This window comes from Arachis ipaensis, chromosome B01 (assembly GCF_000816755.2).
Source record: "Arachis ipaensis cultivar K30076 chromosome B01, Araip1.1, whole genome shotgun sequence".
In the NCBI taxonomy this organism is placed as follows: Eukaryota; Viridiplantae; Streptophyta; class Magnoliopsida; order Fabales; family Fabaceae; genus Arachis; species Arachis ipaensis.
Genome location: NC_029785.2, coordinates 131565439 through 131579247, shown reverse-complemented (window position 1 = coordinate 131579247; position 13809 = coordinate 131565439). Strand labels below are relative to the sequence as shown.

Genomic DNA, 13809 nt, shown 5'->3' with positions numbered 1-13809 from the left:
GGACGGACGAGCCAATGTTCGTCAGTTATCATGAGTTGAAGACTTGAGACAACATCATCCGAATATCCGATAGTGTTGTCCAGAAAGAACAAAAAACCACAGGTAGTTAAAACGAAAAATGATATAACGTTGGGCAAGCAAGCAGATAAGGAGTCACAGTCAAAACTAAAATGTTTGTAGTAGTAAGAGTTACATGGGTTGGGCCCAGTGCTTATAAAAGGCCCAATTCGCATAAAACAGAGACGAGTCAAGTCGTCGCTGATTTTCCTTTGATCGTCGTTGTCACATTTGTTACGCTCTATAACCTGAAAAGAAAAGTGCCACAACTCACTCAGCTCCCCCAATCGTTGCACACAGCTTCTAACACTACGGATTAATTACACACGCTCTCTCCCTCTCTCGCAAATTTCTCTCTCNNNNTCTAGGGTTAGGGTTTCGTTCCAATTTAGTGTTGGCCAAGCTGGATAGGCACAGAGGAGACCGCTATGGAAACAATAACAACAACAACAACGATGATTCTCATGGCCACCGTCACTCTTCGAGGCCGCACTCTCGCTTCTCCGATTCTCCCATGACATACCACAACTCTCGTCGGAGCCCCGCGCACTTCCGCCCTGGAGGCCGCGGCTTCCACAGCTCGCCACGTCGCTCTCCCGCTGGGCCTGGAGGTTTCCACCCAATCGGCCCCGGCGAAGGGTTCGGGCCGATGGGTGGTGACGGTTACGGAGAATACGGGTTCAACACTTACCAGGCTCCTCCTCCGCAGCTGTCTGGTCACAAGCGAGGGTTTCGTGGAGTTTCGCCAGGTGAGTCTGAGTTTGAATTGGAGCTCTTCGTTTTCCGTTTGTTGGCATAATGTAATTTTGCGTGGTTTGGTTTAATCGCAATTGATTGAGCTGGGTGGCGTTGGCATGAGGCTTCTTGAGCTTTGGAGTTGGGATACGTTTTTTAAGAGTTTAAAGCTGTATTGAATATTGTTATTAAGAATTTAAAGTTGCTGTACGTAGTGGCAATTGCGGTTGTGATTGTCAGTTTACCCGGGAATCGTGTGCATAATTATATTGTTGTAAATTGCAGTGATCACAACACAACCGCACCTGATTACCTGAATCATAAATTCATAATTGAAAACCTGCAATTCGGATATATATTTTATAGAGGAGTGCTAGGGGACCAGCAATTTTTGTGTTTTGTAACCATCAATTGGCCATCAATAGTATTTTTAATGGTGTGAGATTACATCCAATGTTGAGAGATTACTCACTTTTCTTTTGATGGTTAAGTGCTGGCCACAAAACACAAAAGTTGCTGGCTCTCTAGACTTTCTCTATTTTATAATGCTGGTATTAGCTTACGTTTTTTACTTGCTTAAAGTACTGTTATAATTCGGTTCCTACCAGAGCTCCAGAATATATAGGCGTCCACTTATTCTGTTATTTTATAGCCATGGTTAGTTGGAGAAGGCTTGATTGTAGTTTTATATGTCCTGCAACATTAGTTGTTTCAGTTTTTGCTCTATTAATTTAATTTCACCCATGCTTTTTCTACCCTAATGTTTTCCATGTAAGCCCAGCATGACTTATGGCACTTGCTATCCTATAAATGAAATGATTGAAACATTTGTCCTTTTTAGATCGTTTTGATGGTGGAAACTTTGCCAAACTATTTGTTGGATCTGTGCCCCGAACAGCCACTGAAGAAGATGTAAGATATACTAACCGTGTTTATTGTTATTATATTGTTAAATTGTCAAGAGAGATCTAAACATAAATGCACTTGCTACAAACATGATGCCTTACAAGACGTTATGACATCGTTTAATCTATATAGCCAATCTCGCCTTGTGGGACAAGGCTTTGTTGTTATTGTCTAATGATTTAATGCTTTTCACAACATTGAAAGATATTAAACTAGTCTAGTATTTGATGACTAATTATTTCCTTGTCACGATCATGATGTTAGATTCGACCTTTGTTTGAGGAACATGGGAATGTGATTGAGGTTGCGCTGATCAAGGATAAAAAAACTGGGCAGCATCAAGGTATTTATAATTTTAATATGCCGAGACTGTTGTGATTTATATGCATCTTATTTCAGGTCCTTTGAGAGGCTGATGGGAGGAAAAATGAGCTCATCATCATCTCAGTTTGTTTTTGCAACAAGTTCAGGCTTGTTGGTTTTGGTTCCACCTTTTTTGTTCCTCGTCCTGTCATACCAGAAGGAGGCAAGACGTGTAAACCTGTAAGCTGCTCTTTGTATAGCAGATGGGATCTTGGAGGACCAAAAGATCCTGCTCTTGCAATTGTAGCTGCAGCAGTGGGGGCATTACCCAACAACTAATTGTAGTGGGAGTTTCGGATGCCATAGTTGTAGGGTTGTTTGTGTCAAGAATTTAGAAGGCAGTTTTTGTACAAAGGGAACAGAGAAAAACATTGGGATTGTTACAATTGAATGGTGTGAATCACAATGTATTTCTAGTGGTTTCATGTTTTTCATGTTTTGGTGAACATAATAGCTTATTGAATGGCTTGGCATGTCATATATCTGTTTTAATTCAATAAATTGCATGGGTCTGAAGTTGGGTTGACAAAATATGGGTGGTACACTTCATTAGTTCCCTTATGAATGCCAGACCGGTTGGTGATGTGACTGATGGATGTTCATTTGCAGCTTGTTATGTAAAGCGTAGGCGAGTGGATTCAGTTTTATTGTTGCGCTTATGTGATGGATTTACTTTAACGTTTCGTGATGGTGTGGATTTAGAATTATCATTATCTTTTGGAACATTTAATTTGCTTCGTCGTGATGCTAGGCATGCGATTACGTATAATTATGCCACCCCTTCCAAATTAATTTTGGAAGCCTGTGATTGCTTATGTGTCCTGGTTTGGGATAAAGATAGTGATGTCCACATACATGTATTTGTGGAGTTGGTATTTCCAACTGGTATAAGTCATTTATGCTTCTGCCTTCCCTTATTTGTGCTAAGGTTGGATTCACCATTTTGCTTCATTTATTAGAGCAGTTCAGTTTTTATACTAAGTAAATTACTAGGCATGAGTGTGTATTCAGCGCACATACTCATGTTTTGAACCAGTCGATTGTGAATATATTAGTACAAGGATTTCTGTTCTGTGGATCTATCTGGTGTAGTTGCTTTAGTTAATGTCTTCTCAAGCGAAGTTTCTCTCTCTGCCTTGAGAAAGTATAAATCTGCATAATATGTGACGTCAGCTTCTTATAAGAGATATGGAATAGAATTTTATTTGCTCAGCTAAAATTAGATACTGCTTATGATATAGTCTACTGGTGATAATTGCCAGTTGCCTGATTATGTGTTAGTATTCATTGTTTAGGATTTTTGGTCTCTTGACCTATGGGAACTTGTCAACATGGTCCATTGAAAATCCTGTGTTAATTGTTTTTTTTTTATAATTTCAATTGCTCATTATGCTCTTAAATTTTATTTAATCTATTGTCCTTTCCCATATAGTTGTTACAATGTGCACAATAAGACGTTGATCTCATTTGTTCAGTAATTAATAAGCATGGACAGAACTTTTTTTTCCCAACTTTCTATCTATCAAAACATTTTGTAGTTACTGTTAACCTTTGGTGGCAAATGAGTTCTTTGGTGGTTGTGGATTTATATTTGATATCTGTTGTGATGAAAAGGTGGGTTTGGGTTATAATTTTAATATAACTGCCATAAAAGATTTTTGTTGTGCAGGTTGTTGTTTCATAAAATATGCTACCTCAGAAGAAGCTGATCAGGCAATTAGAGCATTACACAATCAGCATACCCTTCCTGGAGTGAGTTGTAGTGCTTTTGAATCCTAAATACTGAACATTGAGGGAAATTTATGGTTAATAGTTTTCTGACACTTGTATTGCCAATTAGGGTGTTGGTCCTATCCAAGTACGCTATGCTGACGGGGAGCGGGAACGGCTTGGTAGCTATCTCTCTTTCTTCAAATTGATATATTTGAAAATTTTTAAATCCATATGTACATTACTCTCTCCTCCTCAAAATATGTGTCTCTTTTACTTTTTAGGTTCATTGAAAATTAATATATCTAGGCAGGGATTGTCCAAATATATTAATTTTTGAATGAATCTAAAATGTGAGACAGTTATTTTGATGAGGGACTATACAGAAAGATTAGATAATAACTACCCATAGGTTATAAGTTGAACATGTAGTTTCCTGCTGCTTTTACAAATTAAAATGTCTCTATAGCTATCAAAAAACCCTGTTAATTTTCATGTGAGGGGTTCTAATGATTGAAACATATTTATTATGAAAGAACATAAAAGGTTGATCATTGATGTTACAATCATTAGCTTTTCTTTTTTTTTTTTATATGGTAAAAGGTTGAAAAACATGTTTATTACATTTTTTTGTTAGTTCTTCTTATTTAACTTTCCATGCTTCAAGCCTTCTGTCTATTGCAGTATTAGCTTAATATTCCCCTCAAAAAGTTATTTGAACCCTAGTGAACTTTAGTTTTCAGTTTGAGCAATATCTTAGTAGATGAGGGAAAAAGGTGGGGGGAGACTTTTATGGCTGGGTGATCTTTTGTTGTATTTATTAAAGCATTAGTACTCAGGGTCATCGAACTTTCTTTGCTGACTTCTTCATGTTGCTGCAAACAATTTATGATAGGTGCAGTTGAGTACAAATTATTTGTGGGATCTCTGAACAAACAAGCTACAGTGAAGGAAGTTGAGGAAGTATGTGGCTTACTGATTAAGCTTCACACTAGATGTTATTATAGAAATATTTTCAGTGAAAAAACGGTTTGGTATTCAGAAGGAAAATTTTGGCACCAGGGAATTGATGCCTGGATTATTCAATGATTTATTTCTATCCAAAAATATATAAAGAAATTGTCTAATGAATTATTAAATCCACTCTTAATATTTAATTTCTGTTTACTATACTTCTTTAATTATGTGGTGGTTTTTTTTAGGTGGGGGGGAGTATTTTCCTTTCTTTTAATTTTAGCATGGAAGTAATAGATGTACCTCTTTGCTTCAGGTTTTCTCAAAATATGGGCGGGTTGAAGATGTTTATCTCATGCGTGATGAGAAAAAGCAAAGCCGTGGTATGTTTTTTTATCTGTTCGGAGATATAGCTAGGAACTGTAGGATGCCGGATTAACCTTTTACTTCATTCTTTGGGCCATGCTAACATTTATTCTGGTTTTGTCGTCCATGTCTCGTTATCTGTATTTCTGTTTGACGACAATATCCATTACATAATATTTTGCATCTTTTTTATTGAAGGATGTGGTTTTGTTAAATACTCGCATAGGGATATGGCATTGGCAGCTATAAATGCACTGAATGGGATTTATACAATGAGAGTAAGGAATATTTGAAGTTAGTAATGGTCCTCCTTATGGAAGTTTTCTGCTTTAATCTCTTGTACTTTGCTGCACAGGGTTGTGATCAACCTCTAATTGTGCGGTTTGCTGATCCCAAGAGACCTCGTCAAGGAGATTCTAGGTGAGCTGAAGTCTATTTTAACTCCAAAAATTTAACAAAATTGTTAAGTTGTGCAATTTTCATGCTTGACCCAGTGATTGCATTATGCTTACTGATATCATTTATCAATCCCAAACTAGAAGTAATATGTTCTATTTAGTATTTGGCAATCTGAACTACAGCTTTGTTCAAATTTGAGGTTGCTATTAACTGATAAGTTGATGAAAGGTATTGTGGACCTCATTTTTATGCACTCAACAAGTTTTTATTTTCTATTACAATCATGGGTGAACGAAAGGAGTTTATTTTTTGTATTTGAATTTGAAATTTTGAATCAGGTAATATTCTTGATGCGTGAGTTCTGACATATAAATGAGTGTGCTGTGTTGTGTAAGAGCCTGGCATCTAGATTAAGTAGAAGAATGAAACAATAATAGAAGGGCAAGGAAGATGGAGTGATATCAGTGAGATGTCACCCAATTTCCTAGTATTTATTATTAGTAAAAAGAGGGTATAACATAAGTATCCGGTATTCAAGAGACTTGATTCTCTCCTAAGTCCTAAAGTCTGATCTCATCTCATCTTTTTTCCTTCCCTCATAACAGAATGCTCTCTCTCACTCACCTTCCAGCTAGGCAAGTTAGTTACGATACCCACCATAGCCCATAATTCACTCAATAACAGTTAAGTCCCTAATTTTTAATTAGCTTGGTACCTAACATGTTGCAAAGAAACAGACATAAATCAATAAGCTGATACCCAAATGGCTGTCCTATATGTACTATTTTTGGTGTCCTACATATTATTCAAACTTTGAAATGCTTTATATATATCTCAAAGTTGTTACAGAAAATTTTCTTGCTCATTTCAGGGGTCCTGCACTTGGTGGCCCAGGATATGGTTCTAGATTTGATGCACCAGGCCCAAGGTATAATGTACATCCATGCCCTTTTACTTCTTTCTTGTATCTCTTCATTCTCCTGTGTCTATATATACATATGTATTTGTGGTTCGGTGATGTAATGTTTCATTCTGTATAACATCGTGCAGATTTCCATCAAATATTACTGATCCCATGGGTGATCGTATGCCTCCTCCTAATGCTTGGCGTCCAATGCATGCACCAAATATGGGCCCATCCCCGAATGCTGGTTTTCATGCGGTGGGGCCTCCAATGCTTCCAAGGTCTGGTGACATGGCATTGCCTACAAATCCAGTAAGTATAAACTAAGAGATATGAAGTTATGCTTGCCCAAATACAACTTTTCCCTTCTGAAATGTGGTGCGTCTACTGTTTATGTTAGTATTGAATTTGTTCTGGATTCTGTGAAGTCTGGTCATGCCAAGAATGAACAATCCTATTTAATGTGTTGTCTATTAATTTGATGAGTAGAACTATAACTGCAAAATTTTGTATGTATCTATTGACATAAGTCATCCTCCTTTTAATCACGTAGCATAGTGTTGGCAGGGCTATGGGGAAAAGGGAGGGGATCATAGAATTTATTAATACTGTTGAAAATGCTGTCTTTTATTGTACTTCAAAAAAAAAAAAAAACCCAAAGTTGTGCTTGTATTTCGATTAAATGGGACAAATGGAAATGTTAACTGTTAATTGGTATAGGTATTTAGTTTATGATGAAAATGGCGGGAGTTGATGGAAACATGAAATCTGTTTGTACTAAACTAGAACTTCGTTGCTATATGTTATTGGCCAATCATCCTTCCTAGATCTATTATAGAAAAAGATGTATTAGTTGCTGGTTGTGTGATCTTTTCTCTAAACCTTTTACCCTTCTTCCTCCATCATTTGTTTATTTTTTTTCAATGATCTGGTTGGTCACAACATCTATTGTTTATACTAAAATGAAATGCAGGGTGGTCCTATGACTGGCATGGGAGGTCCAATAGATGACCGTTTCCAAGTGCAAAATTTTCCACCATTTTCACAACAGGTATAATTAAATAATCAGCAGTTTGACATGAATTAATAATTGGGGTTTACTGCTTGTTTGCTACCCTAAAATAAAAGAGAATAATACATTAATGTCACTGTCAGAATTTCAACCAGCCTATGCCACAAATTCCACCAGCCAACCAGCAACAACAAATAGCACCATTGCACAAACCGACACAATCTTCTCAGGAGTTGCCTCCTTCCCACCAGTCGTACCCGCAAGGTCCAACACCCTACTTACAAACTCCACCACCTTCATCTGTACGGCATCCTGGCCAGCCACAACTTCCACTCCCTGCTGGTTCTCTACCTTCACAGCAGATACATAGCATGAGTGGGCAGTTCCCAACTTCACAACCCCAAGCTCAGCCGAGTTCTTTGGCTACTGCATTTCCCCAGGCACCTCTTGATACCAGCGGAAAATCTGGTACAACTTTGGCTACTTCAAATAAACAGCAAGTTCCCACTGGGCAGCAGCAGACAGTTCAACCTCTTCAGCAATCCCCCTCTCAGTTAGCTCAGATGCTGTCACAGCAAACTCAGACTTTACAAGCAAGCTTTCATTCCTCCCAGCAGGCCTTCTCCCAGCTCCAACAACAACTACAGATGATACAACCATCTAGTCAGGCTAATACATTGCAGCAAAATTCAGAAGCTACTAAAAATCAGGTATTCTTGGTTAAAATCTGCTTGGCTTAGCCTTTTTAGATTCTAGTTTTTCAATTTCTCACTTTGGATTAGGTTTCACGTTTTGCGGATTAGTGTTTCTGCTTGATTTTTATTAAGTAGAATGTGGACGTGTGGAAATTGTTTTGAATCAGTTTTACTTCAAAGCTTTTGATAGTTGCAGTTCTTCCATCGATGGTATTATTAGAGTTGACATATGGTTATAGTGTATAGTAGTGTTCGTGGGATGCATCATTTATAATTCTTTGAGGAAGCTTCGCAGTAACATTCCTCTGCTAATGCTTTCTACCTGTAGTCTCAATGGGCTGGGACCATACCGCAGACCATGGTCAGCACTGCTGCAGAAATTCCTTCATCTGCATCTGCTTCTGCTTCTGCTTCTGCTGCTGTCCCAGTGGTAAGCCCAAACACAGCTATTGTGAAATGTAATTGGACAGAGCATTTATCTCCAGAGGGTTTCAAGTATTACTACAATAGTGTCACTGGTGAAAGTAGGGTAAGAATTTGTTTTTTATTTGTCATTATCTTCCCTGACTTATAATTCACTTGAGTAGTTGAGTAACTATTGTTAACTGTAATGAACCTATAGTGGGAGAAACCAGAGGAGTTGACATTATATGAACAGCAAAAGCAACAGCAAATGATGTCTATTCAGCAGTCTCAGTCTCAGTCACAGCCTTCAGTAATATCTGCTCAGCAACTTCCTCAAGTCCAACAGGTTCAGCCTCAAGGTAATCAAGGCCGGGTTCTCCACCATCAACAAATGCAGCAGCCCCCAGTGGTAAGCATATCTATGATATTCTTGCATTGTAAAAAGATTTTATGTTGCTGACTTTGCATTTTGCAATTCTAGTTCCAGGCATACGGAGTTACAGGTCACCAAGGTATTCAGGTAAAACTATTCTTGCCAACACTTGGTTAAATCGCTAGAGAGATGATTCCCGATGTTCTTCATAATCAGTCCATGGAGCCTCTGGCACTTTATGTTGTCATTATTTTGGTAGCTCCTTTTTGTTGTATTAATTGGAACTACTGCTTCTATTCAGGATTATAAACAGATACAGGCATCTGGAATTTCTGCTGTTGATGCTGGACGCTACTCTCAGGTATTCCGAGGTTTACACTTCACATCTTTCATTTGTGTTATTATGTCCTTCAGTCTAATGTTATTTCATGAATCAATTCCAGGGTATCCAAACTTCTCAAGAGTGGATGTGGAAAAATAAGCCTGCAGGTTCCAATCCTTGCACCCACTTCTCTACCCTGCCCCAAATGTGCATCCACACGTGTGCACATGCATATGCACACACAAACCACATGAATTTCAATTAAAAAATAGGATGGACTAATGTTGCCATCACCTTGCTATTTTACCTTGATGTCGGTGGGGAATTCTTTATGGGATAGTTTCGCTAGAAGGGTAGTTAGTGAACGCCACAGTTTTTCAATTGTAGTATCTTTTCGATTTCCGTTGTTTCTCTGAGTTTGGGTTGGGACTTGAAAGGAGGTAACTTGTCAATTTTGTTGGTTAAGAATGCTGAAGATATTTGTTCAAGCATTCTTATTACTCTTTTCACTTCCAGTGCTGACATATCTTTCTATTCTATTTGCACCCGCAGGAGTTTGAACTTGGATTTTTTGAGCTTTGAGGCAGCAGATGGAGATGTTTCAGCCTTTCAATGGCTGTAAAAAGAGAATCTCTAATCGCTCAAAGGTAGGGCACTGTCACCTTCATTCTACTTCAAAATGGCATGTAACCCCGTTTATTGTCATTCATGAGTTATTTTGGCCCTTGTTGGGGTTTATTTATCTAATATAATATTAGCAGCTCAGGCCCAACACCAAGGGCCGTGGGGTCATACCTATACCAATATCCAAAACGCCCTACCAGAGAGCGTCTTACGTCTTGTGTAACATAAGCTTCGATTTAATTATAAATTATAAATTTTTAACACAAAAATAATTGCAGGAACATCGTAGATGAAATTTCTTAGGTATCGGTACTGTCGTTTCATATAGTAGCGAAGCATGACACCTGCTTCGTATGAGTTAAGATAATACTCGGATTAGTTGAGTATGATAAAATTATTTTAAAAAAAATGTGTGAAACAATATTAAAAATCATTAGTCAAGTTACATATAAAATTGGTTCTTAAATTTATCTTTTTCTCTTCTTCCATGCAAAGTTGATGCTGGATAGGTGAATGAGATAGCGCTTCATTTTGTTTGTGGTGGGGATAGACGGATTGTTTTATGTTGCGCCCTTATTTTAGTAGTTCTACATAGTACGATTCTGTGTCAACCGATAATGGTAGTTTGCGATGTCGTTACGATATCCGTTCGTTTTTTCCCCGTCGGGAAATCTCAACACATGAAATGTGTTCCGTTTACGGAAGTCTTAAGTGCGATTGAAGTTTTCTATTTTTCGGATTTAGCAAGAAGCTTCTTGATGTTCTGTTGGAGAATCTTATTGGTCCAAGTAGTATTTTAGACTCACTCAATTTAAATGTTGAAAGACGACTACGTCTATAAATATTCGTATACTCCCAACTGCAAAGGGAAACTAGAGCTTTAAGACGCTGCTTTATGGGTTTGATAAATCTTATAATGGTAATAACTAGCAAGTTCCAAGTATATAAGACTAAGCAATAAGGTATGTCGATGCCAACTATAATTTGATTCCATATTATAAAAAGGATTAATTAGGTAAGTTAATAGTTCGGCAGTCCCTTCGAATCTGGCCATCAATTTGAGTATTCGAACCCAAACTTCCCATCTTCACCATTGAATATCTGAAGTCGTCAAAAAAAGCAGATGGATCCTCGACATAGGTTTCCACAATTTGTCGTGTATGATCATTCCCATTGACGAGGGCTTGGTCTGACGGCAGTAGCCCCTCCCCAGAAAGTAGATTAACGTAGTACTGGCTGTCAAATGTAGCTGGTGTAGCGAGGTCAAGGTGTGCAACTTTGTTGGTGTTATCTTCTCCTGAACACAGCTGTTGCAACGACTCGATGAATTGCATATTAACATCTGATGAGTCACTGCTACTCTGTAGGCGACTGCTAAATGTCGAGCATCGCGCTTTTCCAATTGTATGAGCACCTGAAATAATCACATAGAATTTACACTTTGTTTTTGTTTGTCAACAAATGCAAGAATTCAAGAGATGATTGATTAACCTGATAAGGCCACCATGTCTTGAAGATTAAGTCCGACATTCTGGAACTTAGTCAAGAGGTCATCAACCGTTGAATTTGGAGCTGGGATGTTATTATTTGCTGCTTCCTTGCTTGCACTTATGCTATCTTTTCTTCCCATTTTCACTTCCCAAGCTGGACCTCCTGACTGTGTAGCTTAACAAATTCATTAGTGGAATGAAAACGAAAACGAAAATGTAAGTAATGGATAACCAAAGCAACAAGGACGAACCAGAACGACAGAATCTCGAGCAACAGTTGCCAATATATCAGCACAAGAGACAGTTTCAGGACACACTAATTCTAGCTCTGATTTGATTGCGTCGATCACTTCAAAGCCTCTTAACGAATTCAGGTTTGGAGCTGCACTCTTCTCACCCACAAAATCATCTCTGTCATCTAACAGAACCGAAGCATCACATCCCTGGAAACAATTATTATTGTTATTATAAACATTTGATGGAAGTAATTAATTTGTGCAGTGAAAAAAAGAAACTAAAGAATGTCTTGCATTGACAAAGCAATCATGGAAATGCAGCCTAAGTAACGAGGCTGCCATTCTGGAGTCTTGAGATATAGCTTGTTCCACCCATGAGAAGATTATTGCTTCTGCTTCCGGGCAACTATATTGGTATGTGTCACTCCCTAATGGACACCCACTATCACCATCACCATCACCATTTGCACTTGTTGAACTCGCCTTCATCAACATTAAGCACAACAATACTAACTGCATGCCCATTATTGTATATCTCACTGTTAAGGTAGCACTAATGGATTTGCATGCTTAACACTGCATGCTCTTCTATATATATATATATTGAGGAGTAAAGGTGATGAAATAGATGGAAGACACAGTCAATAATAAAGAGTGGTTAGTAATGTATCTGAATCTGTATCACTATGATTACCTAATGCCATGTGCATACCCTACAATTCGTTTTGCATTCAAAATTCATTTTCATCTTTCACACACTAAGCGTATCCCATATCATGTTTCAAAATAGGTTACTATCTTTTATTAAATAATTTAGTCAAATTATTTAATAGGTTTCAGTTATCATCTTTATATAAAGACATCTTTGTCAAACTTTCAAAATAAAGGGGAAAATGTTATATGAGTAAAGGTTTTTGAATAAAAATAATGTTTTACTGGAAAACCAAATTAGTTACAATTACACATGCCGCCAACAGATCATGACGTTGATCCATCATGCTGAGTAAGAATTTCACATGGATGTCTTTTGAAGGATCATGCGAATTAATACTGGTCAGAAGTTGATTCATGGGCTACTTTAAAATGAGTAAAGAAAGATAGGAGATAATGTGAGGCCCAAAATGACATAAATCTTGATCCAGTGGTACCAGCCCAACTCTAGTGGAATCCATTCAACATTGAGTTTTACCAACCCACCCCTCATCCATTTTATGCCAGTGTTTGATTTTCTAAACTCTATCCAATTTCCATGATAATTTACGGATATTTCAGTTTTAGAATAATGTATTTAGATTTTTTAAATTTTAAATTTTATTTCAAATGGTAAAGTGTGATTTTTTATTATTTATTTTATAAATAGGATAAAAAAATATAAAAAAATCAATAATAAAAGATAATACTTTATCTTTTAAAATAAAAATTTAAAAGATTCAAATGATAAAATAACAATATTAATTCCCTCTATTCCCTCTATGTAACAATTTGACAGTCAATCACTTTTGATACGCTTTAAAGAATTTGTAATTTATAACCACAACACAACGACTTTGGCTTTCTAATTAGAAAAACTAAAATCTTGGAGTGCCCAATGGCTGGTTGCCAGTTGCCACCGCCATACTCTAAGGATTCAGAGTTATCCATATACCTTTATTTTTGGCTAATCACTTACCTATGAACGGTTAGGTGTGATATTTTAAAATAATTATGCTATATCTACACTAAAAATTAATTATTTATATATAAATATGTTATAATTAATTTAATAATTAATTTTTTTATGTACGTATGTAACATTTTTTATTTCTCAATCATAATTATGATTATATAAAGTGAATATGAATAAGCTTGGAAAGTTGAAGTGTTTTCCATCTAGAAGTTTACATGTTGGGCGCCACATTTTACACACAATGTGCCTTTGTCCGACATATTCCTAAACTTGTAGAGCAAGTAAGGAATAAAGAAATTTAACATTTTCTTGTTTTCCACCTATTTTGAAACTTATCTTATAACTAGCAAGAGGTTGGTGCATATGTGCGGATGGATAATTGAATTTGTAAAATTAATAACAATAATAAGAGATGAATATATTGTTGTCAAATTCGTGAGTTAATTCGTAAATTTGTACGAATTTACAAGTTTAGATATGGAATTAAATTGATTCGGGTATAGATTCGATCTTGAGTAAATTCGGCTAGACTCGGTCAAACTCGCGAGTTTAGGACTGAGTTAGTAAGTTTGTGTTTTTTTTTTTTTTTTTT

General features: G+C 36.9%; 2 protein-coding genes across 2 annotated transcripts; one reads left to right on the top strand and one right to left on the bottom strand.

The window, feature by feature from the left end:
- LOC107639332 (flowering time control protein FCA) lies at positions 256–10120 on the top strand (the record flags this gene model as incomplete). Its single annotated transcript, XM_016342812.2, is given in 20 exon segments — positions 256–416; positions 421–806; positions 1634–1704; positions 1963–2041; positions 3731–3813; positions 3902–3953; positions 4667–4734; positions 5042–5108; positions 5290–5369; positions 5447–5511; positions 6362–6418; positions 6541–6706; positions 7368–7445; positions 7550–8116; positions 8430–8630; positions 8724–8915; positions 8988–9026; positions 9181–9240; positions 9323–9368; positions 9754–10120. Coding segments are annotated over 19 exon segments (2214 nt in total).
- LOC107614838 (peroxidase 40) lies at positions 10699–12340 on the bottom strand. Its single transcript, XM_016316972.2, has 4 exons — positions 11846–12340; positions 11567–11758; positions 11317–11482; positions 10699–11239 (listed from the first exon to the last, which is right to left on the bottom strand). The coding sequence occupies exons 1-4, from the start codon at positions 12074–12076 to the stop codon at positions 10833–10835; spliced, it is 996 nt and encodes a 331-aa protein (XP_016172458.1). The 5' UTR covers positions 12077–12340; the 3' UTR covers positions 10699–10832.

What these genes read in the sequence shown, in the direction of transcription:
- LOC107614838 (XM_016316972.2), bottom strand. Translation starts at nt 12,076, where the DNA reads ATGGGCATGCAGTTAGTATTGTTGTGCTTAATGTTGATGAAGGCGAGT. An exon ending in CTCGAGATTCTGTCGTTCTG is followed by an intron (nt 11,483 to 11,566) that starts GTTCGTCCTTGT and finishes TAAGCTACACAG; the next exon opens with TCAGGAGGTCCAGCTTGGGA. An exon ending in AGACATGGTGGCCTTATCAG is followed by an intron (nt 11,240 to 11,316) that starts GTTAATCAATCA and finishes TGATTATTTCAG; the next exon opens with GTGCTCATACAATTGGAAAA.